Raw genomic sequence first — 14,868 nt, forward strand, 5'->3', positions numbered from 1 at the left:
GATGCTACTTTTGTATTACAATGGGGCCTCCTTTATGCTGTTCCCTTCCCTTGAAACTGTCCTTTACCATTTCTGTGACTCTACCTCTTTTTATCTGCTATGGTACGGGTTTAGAAATATGTCACCATGATTTCTATGCGAGTTGCAAAGGCAACAAAGTAGGATGGAGTTATGGGACTAGATCCTGCCCTCTGTATGTTTATCCAATGAGAAGTCAAGACATGGGTCTAAGAGGAGATTTCCAGCCAGAACCCTAAAAATTAAGTCATTGAATGTGCATGATTGTGGTACAGATGAGAGTAAAAGGGCAATATGTATTTGAGATGGAAGATCACAGCACATCCATAGCAGGGCTTGACAGCCATAACTGGTTTACCCCCACTACTTCATTTACATGGTGACCCTCCCTCCTCTTCCCTCATACAGAAATAGAGAAGACAAGGAGAAATCCCATTGGGCTGTGTCAATTTATCATCCGCTCACAACCATTCTCCTCTCACACCCATTTCTTGCCTTCTCTCTTGCTCAGCATACATTTCCCATTTAATCAAGGCTTTCTTCACCCCATCCATCCATTTCATTCTCAATTTTCCCCTCAAGTTCTTTCCATCCACCTGTGCCTTCCACATTCTTTTTGCTGGTCATCCTTCACCATCCCAAGAATTTTTTAAACATATTTTAGATAAAAATTTACCTTTAGAAGACTTACATAAAGAAAATTAATGCATAGTTAACATTTTATATATACATATAGCAAGGGCTTTTTCCCCTCTTACAGGGGAGTTAGCCAAAGTCAAAAGGCATAATTCCTCTTCAAAGCCAAAAGGCATAATTCCACTCCCACCCATTTCATCCCCACTCACTCCACTTCCATTCACCATCTCTCCCTCCGTCCCTCATTTCTTGGCTCCTCCTGGATGATGGGTCACCCCTGCATCTCGCCCATTGCCCTGGGTCAGAAGCAGTGTATCAAGATAAGCACATCCACAGCAAGGCTGCTTAATTTAATCAGTGACCCCCTCTCTATCCCCTCATTCAGAAAAAGAGAAGATGGGGAGAAATCCCTTCTGGCTGCATTCACACATAACTACTCCTTAACCCCCCTATCCCCTACCCACTCCCTTCCATGCATCACGGCATCACCCATATACAACCATTCTCCCCGCATTCCTATCTTCTGTCTTCTCCCTTCCTTCTTCAACAGATCCTTGGTCGCCTCCTCCTGTTCACTCCATCCACCCCTACCTTCCACTCTTCTTTTACTAATCTTTCTTTACTCATTCTTTCCTTTTTATACCCACAGGATATTTTCATATTGGTCACTCCAGTTGCTGAATATGATGAGGAGAGAGAAAAAGAATTGGAGAGAAGTCAAAAGAAACAAGCTCTTTCCAGAATATTCCCAGAAGTTGTGCCAGATAGTGATAATGCAGGAAACACCAGTTTTTGGGGTAAGTTGTACAACTTAAGAGAACAGTAACTCTGTAAACGAAAATATATATTTTAACATCTTAAGCATAATAACATACATATACCAATGGCTTTTTCCCCCTTTACAAGGGAGGTAGTCAAAAAAGCAAAGGCATAAGATCCAGTCCCACCCATGCTATCCCACATACTCCACTCCCATTCACCTCCCTCTTATCTTGACTCTTCCTAGATGATGGGTCATCCCTGCATCTTGCCCACTGCCCTGGCTCAGAAACAATGTAGCAAGACACAGCACATTCACAGCAAGGCTGTTTCATTTAATTGGCAACCCCCCTCTTTATCCCCTCATGTAGAAAAAGAGAAGACAGGGAAAAATCCCTTTGGGTTGCATCAGAATATCATTCAACATACTCCCCACCCCCCATCCCCACTCACTCCCATGCATCACAGCATCATCCATACACAACCATTCTCCACTCCCCTCTATCTTCTGTTTTCTCCCTTCCTTCCTCAACAGATATTCTCCATTTTCCCAATGCCCCTTTTACCCCATCCATCCATCTCATCCTTGGTCACTCCCTCATGTTCACTCCTTCCACCTCTGCCTTCTGCACCTCTTTTACTAATCTTTCTTCATTCATTTTTTCTATGTGTCCAAACCATCCCAATACTCTTTTCATCAACCCTATCTCCCTACTCCCATTCCACCCCTACTCTCCTCACCTCTTCTCACTCTATCCAACCTAGTAACTCCTACCATACAACTCCTACCATACTTCTCAAGCATTTCATCTCAAACACATTCAAACTCTTCCTCTCTTATGTTCCATGTTTCTGCCACCATACAGTGCTGTTGGCACAATCACTCCTTCATACAATCTCCTCTTAGCATCCATTCCCAAATGTCTATTTCTCATTACACTTTTAGATCCCCCAAGACATTTACTTGCTTCTCTCAATCTTCATTCTACCTCTACCTCCACTCCACCCTTTCCTGCCACATTCACCCCCAATATCAAAAGATAACCACTTCCTCCAGTCTCTTCCTTAATACTGTACTCACTTCCAATTTGCTGCCATCCTTGTAGATCTTATCACCTTACTTTTACCCACATTCATCTTCAACTTCCTTCTTTTGCACACCTTCCCAAATTGTGTCATTAACTTCTTTAATTCCTCTTCTAATCCTGCTAAAAGCACAGTGTCATCAGCAAACAACAACTGGCTTATATCCCATTTTTCTCCATTTTTGTTAACCAACCCCAATCCTTGGCCCATTACCTCCTGCACAAAAAAAGTCAGCATTACTAACTTTAATTTACACTAGTCTTACTGAGTTGTACAAGTACCTCCATGACTCATCACCAGTGATCATGGTTTTCAGGAAGTCAGGATCTTTGTTGATACACTCCAGTATGTCCTGCACAACATTGAACTGGAGCTCTTGTTGCTCATGTGAAAGCAGTTTGGCCACAAGTTTCACATCCACTCTGTGTACACCCGAATCATCCATTGAAATAGTATATGCAGAACCATCAATAATGTGTCATTAGCAATTTCTCAGAAATCCAACTAATGGTCTTTCATGATCAAATTGTGTACTTGGTTAATGACATGTGGACTATCAACCAAAGTTTAGCCGTCTTTAAATCAATTTAATGATTCTAAATTTGTGTAACCCTCAAAGCATCATTGCCAAAAGCCTGGTGAATATTATGAATTGTTTGAATTTGGAGTGTCACCAAGTTTTTGGCAAAAGGGACCAATGACAGGTACCTACATGTAGTGGTCCTGCAAGATGGACAGTAAAGCTACCAGTTTTCAAAGCCTGTCAACCTCCTCACCTCCATCAGGAGGTGCAGCCTTAAGGGGCTGATGCTTGGTCTCTGGAATGGGCCCAAGATCTCTTTCTATTAACTTCAGTTGTATTTTTCACACTTTTTCACACAAGGAGAGATGGCAACCAGTAACTGCTTTCCTCTCCCTACCTCTCCGACCTGGTGATGATCGTCAGCCCATCAACACATCAACAATTGGCACTCTTGGGGACTACATTAAAAACAAGACCTCATCAGTGCTACAATATCAGGATACCTAGGTTGTGTTGAATGGGAAGGGAGAGTGCTCGTGGTAAGCTAATATAGTGAAAATAGTGAGTATTGAAAGAAAATGGAAGGAAACGAAAATAGGCCAGATGAGACCCCTGGTGGTGGAGCAGCGAAATGAAATGCAAACATGAACTTGGATACCCCATTAGGCATAAGGAGAGTATTAGATAACTATGAAGAAAGGCCATTTTCAGAATTTTGTCATGAAAGAGGTAACTTGATTAGAATTATGGACATAGAGAGGAAAATGAGATTTTTGAAAGAATTAGTTTCAAGGGTCATGGATCAACAAGATGTATATTATAAAGAGATTAGTGAATGAAGGGAAGCTAATGCTGAAACAAATCAGGAAGTGAATGCCCTAAAAAAATAATTGGTTGAGATAAAATGTGAAAATGAGGAATTGAAAAGCAAAGATATTGCAAATAATATGACCCTAAAAGAGGTGAATAAACAAATAAAGGCAATGACCAAGAAAATTGGAGGAAATATAAGCAAGGAAAATATACTACAACTGAAGAAGGAATGGAAAGATCACAAAAAAGATAAGGTATCTTTCAAGGAAATTGTTCAACAACAAATGTAGGAGAACACTAAGGAAATAATCTTTCAGGTAATCAAAGAAAAGGAAAATTTGGTGAGATTTACAGTTGACAAAAAGAAGTATATGTAAGTATTTGGTGTAAAAGAAAAAAGAACCAGGTTAGATTTGTGAGAGACAAATAAAAGAAAGAATTAGCAAGAGATGTTTTGAGAGTAGTACAAGATAAAGAGCAAGAATTAGAAAAGGAAATAGAGGAAGTGCATAGAATGGGAAGGTATATAAAAAAAAATTGACCCCTAAAGATCAAACTAAGGTCACAAAGGGCAGCAGAAGACACACAACAAGAACATGTAAGCTAGGAAATACTGAACACTATAAAGATGTATGGATAAAAAAGATATGAACCTTGAGGAAAGAGAGAGAAGACATTAAAAAGTAAAGGTAAAAAAAAAAATAGAAAAGAATAGAGATCAAGAAAAAGAATTTCTTTTGGAGAGTGTTAGACATGAGACTGAGAAAATTTTATCATCAAGAAAAGGAAGTGAAAGGAAAAAGGAGATGGAGAGTGCAGAATCTTAAAAGTGGCTTATACTAATATAAATGGTTTAATTTCAGGATTAAATGAGCTTAATGATTACTTGTCAGAAGCAAAATCAGATGTAATGGCAATTGTAGAGACAAAATTAAGGGGTCCACTATCACCTAACAGTGTTGGAAATGGGCTATATAATTGCTGGCTTAGAAATAGGAAAAATAGGGTGGAGTCATGTTCTTGGCTAAAAATTAATATAAATGTGATGAAGGTTACAAATGGAGAGAACAATGTAGAAATTATTACAATAAGAGTTGAAGGTAAGGACATGAATAAGAGAGCATTTGTGGTGATTTACATTCCCCCCAAAACAGGATCTTGGTGAGAGATTACTCTAAAATGTTAGAAGATACAAAGATTTCATTAAATGGGGTGCAGAAAGATGAAGGAAATGTGGTACTTATGGGGGATTTTAACTTCAAAGAAATCAGTTGGGAAGAGATGACATTGAAAGGTGGAGAGGAATTATGGGGAAATTATTACTTGACATGACTATGGAATATACAGTGACATAATGGTAAAGGAAAATGCCAGACATAGAAATAATAAAGAACCATCAAGACTGGATTTATTCTTTATGTCAGAACCTGAAATTGTGGATAAGATTGAATACAAGACACCAATTGAGAAGAGTGATCACATATTACTTGAGCTAGAATTAAAGGAGGAGATATATATGGAGAGTAATGAGAAATACAGAAAAGAGAGACTGGCATATAGTAAAATGGACTTTGAGAAAGTTAAGAAATTTTTTCGAGAAGCGAGTTGGGAAAAATTCAACAATGAAGAGATGCGGGTGGAAGAAAAATTGAAGATTCTGCTGGAAATCTTTAATGAGGGGATGGATAAATATGTACCAAGACAAAAACAGGAAAAGGAATATATTAAGTGCTACTTTAACAGAAGGGGCAGCAAGGGGAAAAAAAAAAAAAAAAAGAGCTTGGAAAAGATGGAAAAAAGAGAAAAATCCTAGAAAGTGGCAAATATATATCAATGAAATGAATGAATATGTAAAAATACACATACATATACCAAAGGCTTTTTCCCCTTATAAGGGAGGTAGCCAAAAAACAAAGGCATAAAAAACACTCCCACCCATTCCATTCCTGTCACACTCCCCTCCACCCTCTTCCCTCCCTCTTATCTTGGCACCTCCTGGATGACAGGTCATCCCTGCATCTCACCCACTGCCCTGGGTCAGAAGCAGTGTCACAAGACACACCACATCCACAGCAAGGCCACTTCATTAAATCAGCAACCCCACTGTCTGTCTCCTCATGCAGAAAAAGAGAAGACTGGGAGAAATCCCTTTAGGCTGCATCAAATTATTTCTCACACATACTCACTCATCCACCATCTCCCACCCATTCCACCACATGCATTACAGCATCATCCATATACAACCATTCTCCATTCACCCCTGTCTTCTCTCCTCCTCCGTCCTTCCTCAACAGACATTCCCCTCTTTCCCAAAGCCCCTTTTACCCCATCCATCCATCCCATCTTAGGTTGACCCCTCATGTTCACTCCTTCCACCTCTGCCATCCACACCTCTTTTATTAGTCTTTCTTCACTCATTCTTTCCATGTGTCCATACCATCCCAATACTCTTTCATCAACCCTATCTCCCAACTCCCTTTCCACCCCTGTTCTCCTCCTCACCTCCTCATTTCTCACTCTATCCAGCCTAGTAACCCCCATCATACTTCTTGGATACTTCATCTCAAACACATTCAAACTCCTCCTCTCTTCCCCTCTTATGTTCCATGTTTCTATCCCATACAGTACTGTTGGCACAATCACTCCTTCATACAATCTCCTCTTAGCATCCATTCCCAAATGTCTATTTCTCATTACACTTTTTAATCCCCCAAGGCATTTATGCACTTCTCTCAATCTACGTTCTACCTCCACCTCCACTCCTTTTCCTGCCACATTCACACCCAAGTATCTAAAACTATCCACTTCCTCCAGTCACTCTCCCTTAATACTCACTTCCAGTCTGCTGTCACTCCCCTTGTACATCTCATCACCTTACTTTTACCCACATTTATCTTTCAACTTTCTTCTTACGCACACCTTCCCAAACTGTCACTAACTTCCTCAATCCCTCCTCTAATCCTGCTACAAGTACAGTGTCATCAGCTGGCTTATCTCCCACCTTTCTCCATTTTCTTTAACCATCTCCAATTCCTGACCCACTACCCTTGCATTTACCTCCCACACCACTACATCTATGTATAAATTGAACAGCCAGGGTGACATAACACATCCCTGACAAAGTCCCACCTTTACCTCAAACCACTCACTCGCTCAATTTCTAACCCTGACACACACTTTACTACTCTCATCCATATACAACCATTCTCCATTCACCCCTGTCTTCTCTCCTCCTCCATCACTGTCACTAATTTCCTCAATCCCTCCTCTGATCCTGCTACAAGCAAAGTGTCATCAGCTGGCTTATCTCCCACCTTTCTCCATTTTCTTTAACCATCTCCAATCCCTGACCCACTACCCTTGCATTTACCTCCCACACCACTACATCTATGTATAAATTAAACAGCCAGGGTGGCATAACACATCCCTGACAAAGTCCCACCTTTACCTCAAACCACTCACTCGCTCAATTTCTAACCCTGACACACACTCTACTACTCTCATAAAAACTCTTGACAGCTTCTAAAAGCTTTCCTCATATCCCATATATCTGCAATACCTCCCACAGTGCCTTCTTGTCTACCCTGTCATTAAGCCTTTTCCAAATCCATAAAAGTCCAAAAGAACATCCTTACCATTTCCTATAGCTTTCTCACATATCTGTCTTACCACAAAAATGTGATCCATGCAACCCCTACTTGTCCTAAACCCACACAGTTCCTCACCTAATCCTCTCAATCAAGATCCTCCCATAAGCCTTCCCATCTACACTTAACAAACTAATCCCTCTGAAATTACTACACTCACACTTGTTCCCTTTCCCCTTGTAAAGTGGAACTATACAGGCACTCCTCCAGTCCTCTGGCACTCTACCCTCTCTTAAACAAACATTAAATAACATCACCAACCAGTCCACCATCACTATACCTCCTTTTTTCAGACATTCTGCATGACATCCATCCAACCCAGGTGCCTTACCTGCTCTTATCATCTTAACAACTGCCTTCACTTCATCTTTCCATATTTCTTCTCCATTTTCCTCTCTCATCATGGTCATTTTCTTAGCGCTTCCCACTGCAACTACCTTTCCCTCCCTATCCAACTTCACATCTAGCAACTCCCTAAAACACTCTGCCCATCTTCCTCATACTGCCTTTTCTTCCATTATCATCTCTCCATCTGCACCTTTTACCTTTTCTTCCCTACTTGATTCACCCCTTCTTCCTCTCTTAATTTCTTTCCAAAACATCTTTTTATTACTTTCAAAATTTTCTGACATACTCCTACCCCATTTCACATCTGCTCTCCTCTTTGCCTCCTTTATCTTATGCTTTACTTTCTCTTCTACAACTTTCTTTGCTTCCTCATCCCACCACTCACTACCCGTCCTTCTATTTCCTCCCATCCTCCTTGTTCCACACCCCATCATTGCACACTTTGTGACTCCCTCCTTGAATTATCCCCATTCCTCCTCCACTCCTAGCTCTACTCTATCCTTCATTCCTTCCCACTCCTCTCTCAGCTTCTTCTTGTACACTTTCTCCTTTCTTTCTCATTTAAGCAGCTTACTCTAAGCAACTCCCTACCTTTAGTCCTTTTCCTTTCTCCATCTATCCTCCACACAACTTACCTTCCACCAGAAAATGATCTGATATTCCCCAACTCTCTCCCCATAGAACATGTACTTCCTTAACTCTTCCTACTATACTCCTATTTACCACTACCTAGTTCATTAACTCTCTGTCTACCATCCTTCCATCCACCACCCAATCCCATGTGTACTTATGCTTGACTTTCTTCCTAAACACTGTATTTGCTATCATCAACTCTCTTTCTAAACACATCTCTACCATCAACTCCCCACTATGATTCTTTCCTGGAACTCCACACTTCCCAACCACTCTGTCTATTTGTTCATTTCCTACCCCAGCATCAAGGACTCCCAATACCACTACATTGATGTTTCTCCCTAGTCCTATCCTAAAAGCCTTCCTTTCTTCTACACTCTTCTCACTACCAGTCCCATATGCATTTACGAATCTCCCTTCCCATTTTCATCTCCATCCACATTAACCTTGAAGAAACCTCCATCCACCCCACTGCATGTTTACCTATCTCTTCACTTACTAGTATAGCCACCCCTTCTCTCCCTCATCTTCTCTTCACTCCTGAGATCCTCCCAACTACATTCTCAAACTCACACTCGCCCCTCCCTCTCAACTTAGTCTCACTCAATGCCAACACATCTGTCTTTCTTCTCACAAACATATTACCTATCTCTTCCCTTTTACTCTCATCTGTACCACATCCACGCACATTAAAAGACCCAAACCTTAGGGTACTGGTTGGAAAACTCCTAGAACCTCTTATGCCTTTACTTTTTTTAGGAATGTCCCCTGTGGGGCTACAGGTAGAAGGATGCCTAGTCCTAATCCCCCATCCCGTTTTTGTCGCCTCTTACGATTCAAGTGGGAAGACTTGGTGGCAATATTTTTTCCCCCCACCACAGGAAGGAAGAAAAAGGAAATTATGAAAAAGACATAATAGAAAAATGTAAGGATCAACCAAAATTATTCTATAGATATGTGAATGATAAATCGAAAAACAAGCAAGAAATAGAGAAACTACACCAGGGGAACATGGAATACACAGAAGATATAGAAATGGTTTAGGTCACTAGAGAAAAAGTATGGAAATGGGCTGAAGAGTGAGAAGTGAAATCCCCCATGAGGGAAATAATAGCAACACGAGCTGAAATAATGGACCAAATAACAATCCTTGATGTTAGGAAATTGCACAGCCCAGATGGAATTGCCAACTGGATACTAAAGGAGTGTAAAGAAGAATTGGTAGGCAAAATATATAATATAATAAGGAAGGAAAAATACCAGAAGACTGGAAAAAGGCTAACATCATACCAATATATAAAGGAGTAAACAAAGAAGACCCAACAAATTTCAGACTGGTTTTCTTTACAAGTGATATGATATGGTTTAACATCACAAACTTCCTCCTATTGGAAGGCTGGGATGGTGCCCCTTACAAATACTTTAGCCAAAATTTGTGAAAAAGTTATCAAAAATAGATGGACAAAACATCTGGAAGAGAACAACATACTAAACCCAAGGCAGTTTGGATTCAGACAGGGAAGATCATGTGCCACAAATCTGATCTGTTTTTACTCAAGACTATTAGATCTAATAAAGGAAAGGGAGATGATGGATTGATTGTGCTTTCCTAGATCTACAAAAAGCTTTTGATAAAGTGCCACATAGAAAATTATTAGAAAAATGGAACACCATAGGAGGGGTACAAGGTAAATTACTAGAATGGATGGAGGATGTCCTGTGTGGAAAAAAAAAAATGATAGTGCTCAAAGATAAGAGTTCTACTTGGGAAGAGGTAATTAGTGGAGTCCCACAAGGATTAGTAATGGCTCCAATAATGTTTGCTATTTATGTGAATGACAAGGATGAGGGTATGGACAGTTGCATGATCTTCTTTACTGGTGATGCAAAGTTGTTGAGAAAAGTGAGCACTGAAATAGACTGTGAGTTGCTGCAGAGAGATCTGAACAAACTTTGGGAATGGAATCAGAAATGGGAAGTGGACTTCAACATTAAGAAATGTAGTATAATGGAATTTAGAAAAAGTAAAAATAGGATATCAGGATGATATAAAATAGGTGAAAAGGATGTAAAGAAAGTGGGATTTGAAAAAGACCTGGGAATATCATCACAAAGGACATATCCCCTGATAAACATATAAACAAAACTGTCGGAGAAACCTACAACTTGCCAAGATCAATAAAAGTGGCATTTACTTACTTGGATGAAGAAATAGTGAAGAAAATACGAGTCACACTGATAAGACCAAGACTGGAGTACAGTGACACTATGGTCACCCAGTACTAAAAAGAATATAAGGAAAATTGAAAGAATCCAAAGAGCAACTATAAAGATGGCCCCTACACTTTCAGAACTATCATATGAAGAGAGATTGTCAAAACTAGAGTTACTGACCCTGGAACAGAGAAGAGAAAGAGGAGACTTGACCATCTATAGAATCATGAGAGGTATGGAAATTCTTGATAAAGAAGACTCACTAAATTGGGATATGAGAAATACAAGAGGACATGGAAGGAAACTCAAAAAAGGACAATTATAGAAGAGATCTGAAAAAGAACAGCTTTCCCCACAGAGTGGTGGATGTATGGAACAAATTGGATGAAGTGATAGTGTGTGCAAAAACCATTCACGAACTTAAAAACAATTTAGATACTGTGAGATACAGATACAGGACACCACGAGCGTAGTTCACCTTCACATAAGATACAGCCCAAAATTTCTTCACAGACAGATCTGTGGGAGGGTCTGAGGACTATTGCTAGCCACTGTGGGGCCATGAGTTTTCCACTTAGTGAAATTTGAGGCAACAATTTAATTAAATTTTGGCCAAATTTTATAAAGTAGTGCTGATCACTATTCTTTTATCATAAGTAAGATGAGAATACAATGAGCAAGTGCTACTCATTCATACTCACTGGCCATATGGAAGTAACTGACTCACCTGGGAAGGCATGAATATATCCATGTACAGAAATGTTTAGCAAAGAACTTGGCACAACCTTTGCTTCCCAGTTGGCACAGGTTCCAAGAATAAACAAGGTTCAATATTTTCTGAATAGACCTTATATGGTATTTACCTAATTGTGTTTACCTATCTGTAATGTAAGAAAGGGGCTGCCTGTGAGGTATTGCTATTTTCTCCCCATTGATCAAAGTTGGCTAGTAATTTATGGTTTTAGATTGGACTGTGTCTTATGTCATTCCATGAGTTGATGTATCTGTACAAAAAGCTGTTCCTTAATATTCTTCAGGTATGTATATTTTTTCAATGTGTTCTCATGAGTTTATAATGCCCTCCAATTCCAAACTAAGAGATTTTCTTTGTCAGTTTCATCCACTCCAGTTCATTTATTATGTTGGTCTGAGACACTGATCTGTAATTCAGGTTTTTTTCTTCTACCCCATTATGAATTGGTGCCCTACTAGGCCCCTTTCAATCCTGAGGCACTATTCCTTCAAATGAACACTTGATTAGGTTATGAATCTTGCCTGCCATGTTCTGTATGCTCCATAAATACCTCATTTAAGATCCCAGTAAGCCTTGGAGCTCTCCTCACATCCAATTATTTCACTTCCACTTTTATATCTGTTAACTGAACATTCCAGTTCTCTCTTCTTCACTACAAAATCAGTCAATCAATCTGCCCTATGTCTTTTGTAGAAGACACACATCTTTCAGATAACCAGTTACAGCCACTGGACAGGCCCATATAACACTCAGGGAAGAACTACTGTGTTATCTAATGGTTGATCACTACAAAATAATTTTCCTTAGTGAAAACTGATTGGCAAATTTTGATAATTATTTCAGCCTGAATTATGGCATTTTCATTCACTTCTTGCTTAGAGCCTTAGACAATCCTTTGCTGTGTCTCAATTTATTCAATTCACCTCCTTACAGTTAAAGTCTTCCATAAAGATTATATTGTAATTTTCTTTAATCAGTTTCCATAGGAGAAAGGGTGTCTGACAACATGATACTTGACTTAATTCCAGGTCCTTGTCTTGAATTTTTTCCTATCTTGTTCTCTGGTCCTAATTGTCAGATTTATTGCTTCAGCCTTACCATCACTATAATCACCTTATCTGTTGTTATATTTTACTACCATTATCACCTAATCTTCTCTCTTGTCTTTTCTGTCATGTCTCCTAACTCTGTTTCCACAGTTTCCCAATATCATTTGGTAGCTTGGGCTTTTCTAAGCACAATATATCAGTAATATAAACCATTTGAGGGGTAAATGTGAATTGGGAAGAGTAGGAATCAGGTGGAGGTGAGGAATCATGGATAGAATCTTGAATAGATTAATGAATGACATAATGATTCGGTGGGTGAAAGAACCAACAGAATATAGAGGTGAAAGTGCACCAGCAACACTACAAAAGAAATTCAGGTGATTGAAACATCGAAGTATCAGTGCCTGATAGGCAGAAGCAGTCATGTAGTCCTTGAATTTACTTTGAAGTAGGGAAGGCATAAGCAAGAAAAGAAAAATACAGATAAGGAAGATATAACTCACCTGAGCTAACAATGCAGGGATAAAAAATTATTTTTATGAAGCTAATTGAAAAAAAAATCAGTGAGATGAAAGAAGCAAAAAAGAAAAGAGAATTTTTAGATATGTTTGTCATGAAGTGTTTGAGAAGTATGGTGGAGATTATGAGGATAGAGTGATGAATGAGGAAATGAGGAGAGGTCATTGGTGGGAAGGAAGTGGGCTGATGAAAGATTACTGGGATGGTTTGAGCACATGAAAAGAATGAGTGAAGAAAGACTAACAAAAAGATTGTGGAAAGCAAAGGTGGACAGGGTGAACTTGAGGGGAAGGCCAAAAAAGATATGGATGGATGGCATGGAAGGGACTAAAAGTAAAAGGAGAATACCTGTTGAGCAGGGAATGGAGAGGGAAAGAGATAAGTGTTAGTGGAAAATGGTTGTGAATGGACAATAAATTGACACAGCCTGAAGATATTTCTTCATGTCTTCTCTATTTCTGCATAAAGGGACAAGAAAGAAGGGTCACCATGTAATTGAAGTGGAGGTAAACCAGCTTAGGCTGGCAGGCCATGCTGTGAATGTACATACATACATATACCAAGGCTTTTTCCCCCTTACAAGGGGGGTAGCCAAAAAGAAAAGGGCATAAAATCATTCCCTGAATACACTCCACACCCTGAATACACTCCACACCCCTCCACCCTCCCTCTTATCTTAGCACCTGCTGAATGACGGGTCATCCCTGCACCTTGTCCACTGCCCTGGGTCAGAAGCAGTGTCGCAAGACACAGCACATCCACAGCAAGGCCGCTTCATTAAATCGGCGACCCCCCCTCTCCGTCCCCCCATTGCATAAAATGAGAGGACGGGGAGAAATCCCTTCGGGCTGCGTCAAATTTTGCTCACACATACTACTTCACCCCCCATCCACCCGTCCATTCCACCTCATGCTATCACAACATCATCCATATACAACCATTCTCCATTCATCCCTGTCTTCTGTCCTCTCCCGTCCTTCCTCAAAGGACATTCCCCTCTTCCCCAAAGCCCCCTTCACCCCATCCATCCACCTCATCCTAGGACGCCCCCTCATGTTCACTCCCTCCACATCTGCCTTCCACACCTCTTTTACTAGTCTTTCTTCACTCATTCTTTCCATGTGTCCAAACCATCCTAATATTCTTTCATCAACCCTATCTCCCAACTCCCTCTCCACCCCCGTTCTCCTCCTCACCTCCTCATTTCTCACTCTATCCAGCCTAGTAACCCCCATCATACTTCTCAGACACCTCATCTCAAACACATTCAAACTCCTTCTCTCTTCTTCTCTTATGTTCCATGTTTCAGCCCCATACAGTGCTGTTGGCACAATCACTCCTTCATACAGTCTCCTCTTAGCATCCATTCCCAAATGTCTATTCCTCATTACACTTTTTAATCCACCAAGGCATTTACTCGCTTCTCTCAATCTACATTCTACCTCCACTTTCACTCCACCTTTCCCTGCCACATTTGCACCCAAGTATCTAAAACTATCCACTTCCTCCAGTCGCTCTCCCTTAATGCTCACTGTGAATGTGCTGTGTTTTATTGCATTGCTTCTGACCCAGGCAGTGGGTGGAGGACTTGGATGGCCCTTCTTCCACAAAGAACTGAGATGGAAGGAAAAAATAGATACTGGATGGGTAGGAGTTGGGGTCATGCCTTGACTGGCTCTCTTTATAAGGTGGAAAAGGCAGTTTGGTATATAGATAGGTAGTATTAATCATAGGGCCAGATAGAATATTGAAAGAATACAAAGAACAGTTAGTGGACACAAAAGAATAATTGATAGTATGTTCTTTGGAAGAAGGAAGGGTGCCACTGGACTGGAAACTGAGTAGTGTGGTACCAGTCTTCAAGGGAGG

General features: G+C 40.2%; 1 protein-coding gene and 1 long non-coding RNA gene across 10 annotated transcripts in view; one reads left to right on the plus strand and one right to left on the minus strand.

The window, feature by feature from the left end:
* Nucleotides 1-14,868, minus strand: part of LOC143022392 (uncharacterized) — a 237,202-nt gene that overhangs the window by 54,954 nt on the left and 167,380 nt on the right. The gene's annotated exons all lie outside the window — the stretch shown is intronic.
* LOC143022390 (intermembrane lipid transfer protein VPS13A-like) overlaps nucleotides 1-14,868 on the plus strand; it is a 617,111-nt gene that overhangs the window by 9,146 nt on the left and 593,097 nt on the right. For all 8 annotated transcript variants that reach the window (XR_012966042.1, XM_076180547.1, XM_076180549.1 and 5 more), the window contains exon 3: nucleotides 1,304-1,451. Coding sequence is in view for 7 of the 8 variants with exons in the window: in XM_076180547.1 (XP_076036662.1) it covers nucleotides 1,304-1,451 (148 nt within the window). In the remaining variant the exon portion in view is untranslated. The remainder of the gene's footprint in view (nucleotides 1-1,303; nucleotides 1,452-14,868) is intronic.

This window comes from Oratosquilla oratoria, chromosome 44 (assembly GCF_046742065.1).
Source record: "Oratosquilla oratoria isolate Oo_2021 chromosome 44, ASM4674206v1, whole genome shotgun sequence".
Lineage (NCBI taxonomy): Eukaryota > Metazoa > Arthropoda > Malacostraca > Stomatopoda > Squillidae > Oratosquilla > Oratosquilla oratoria.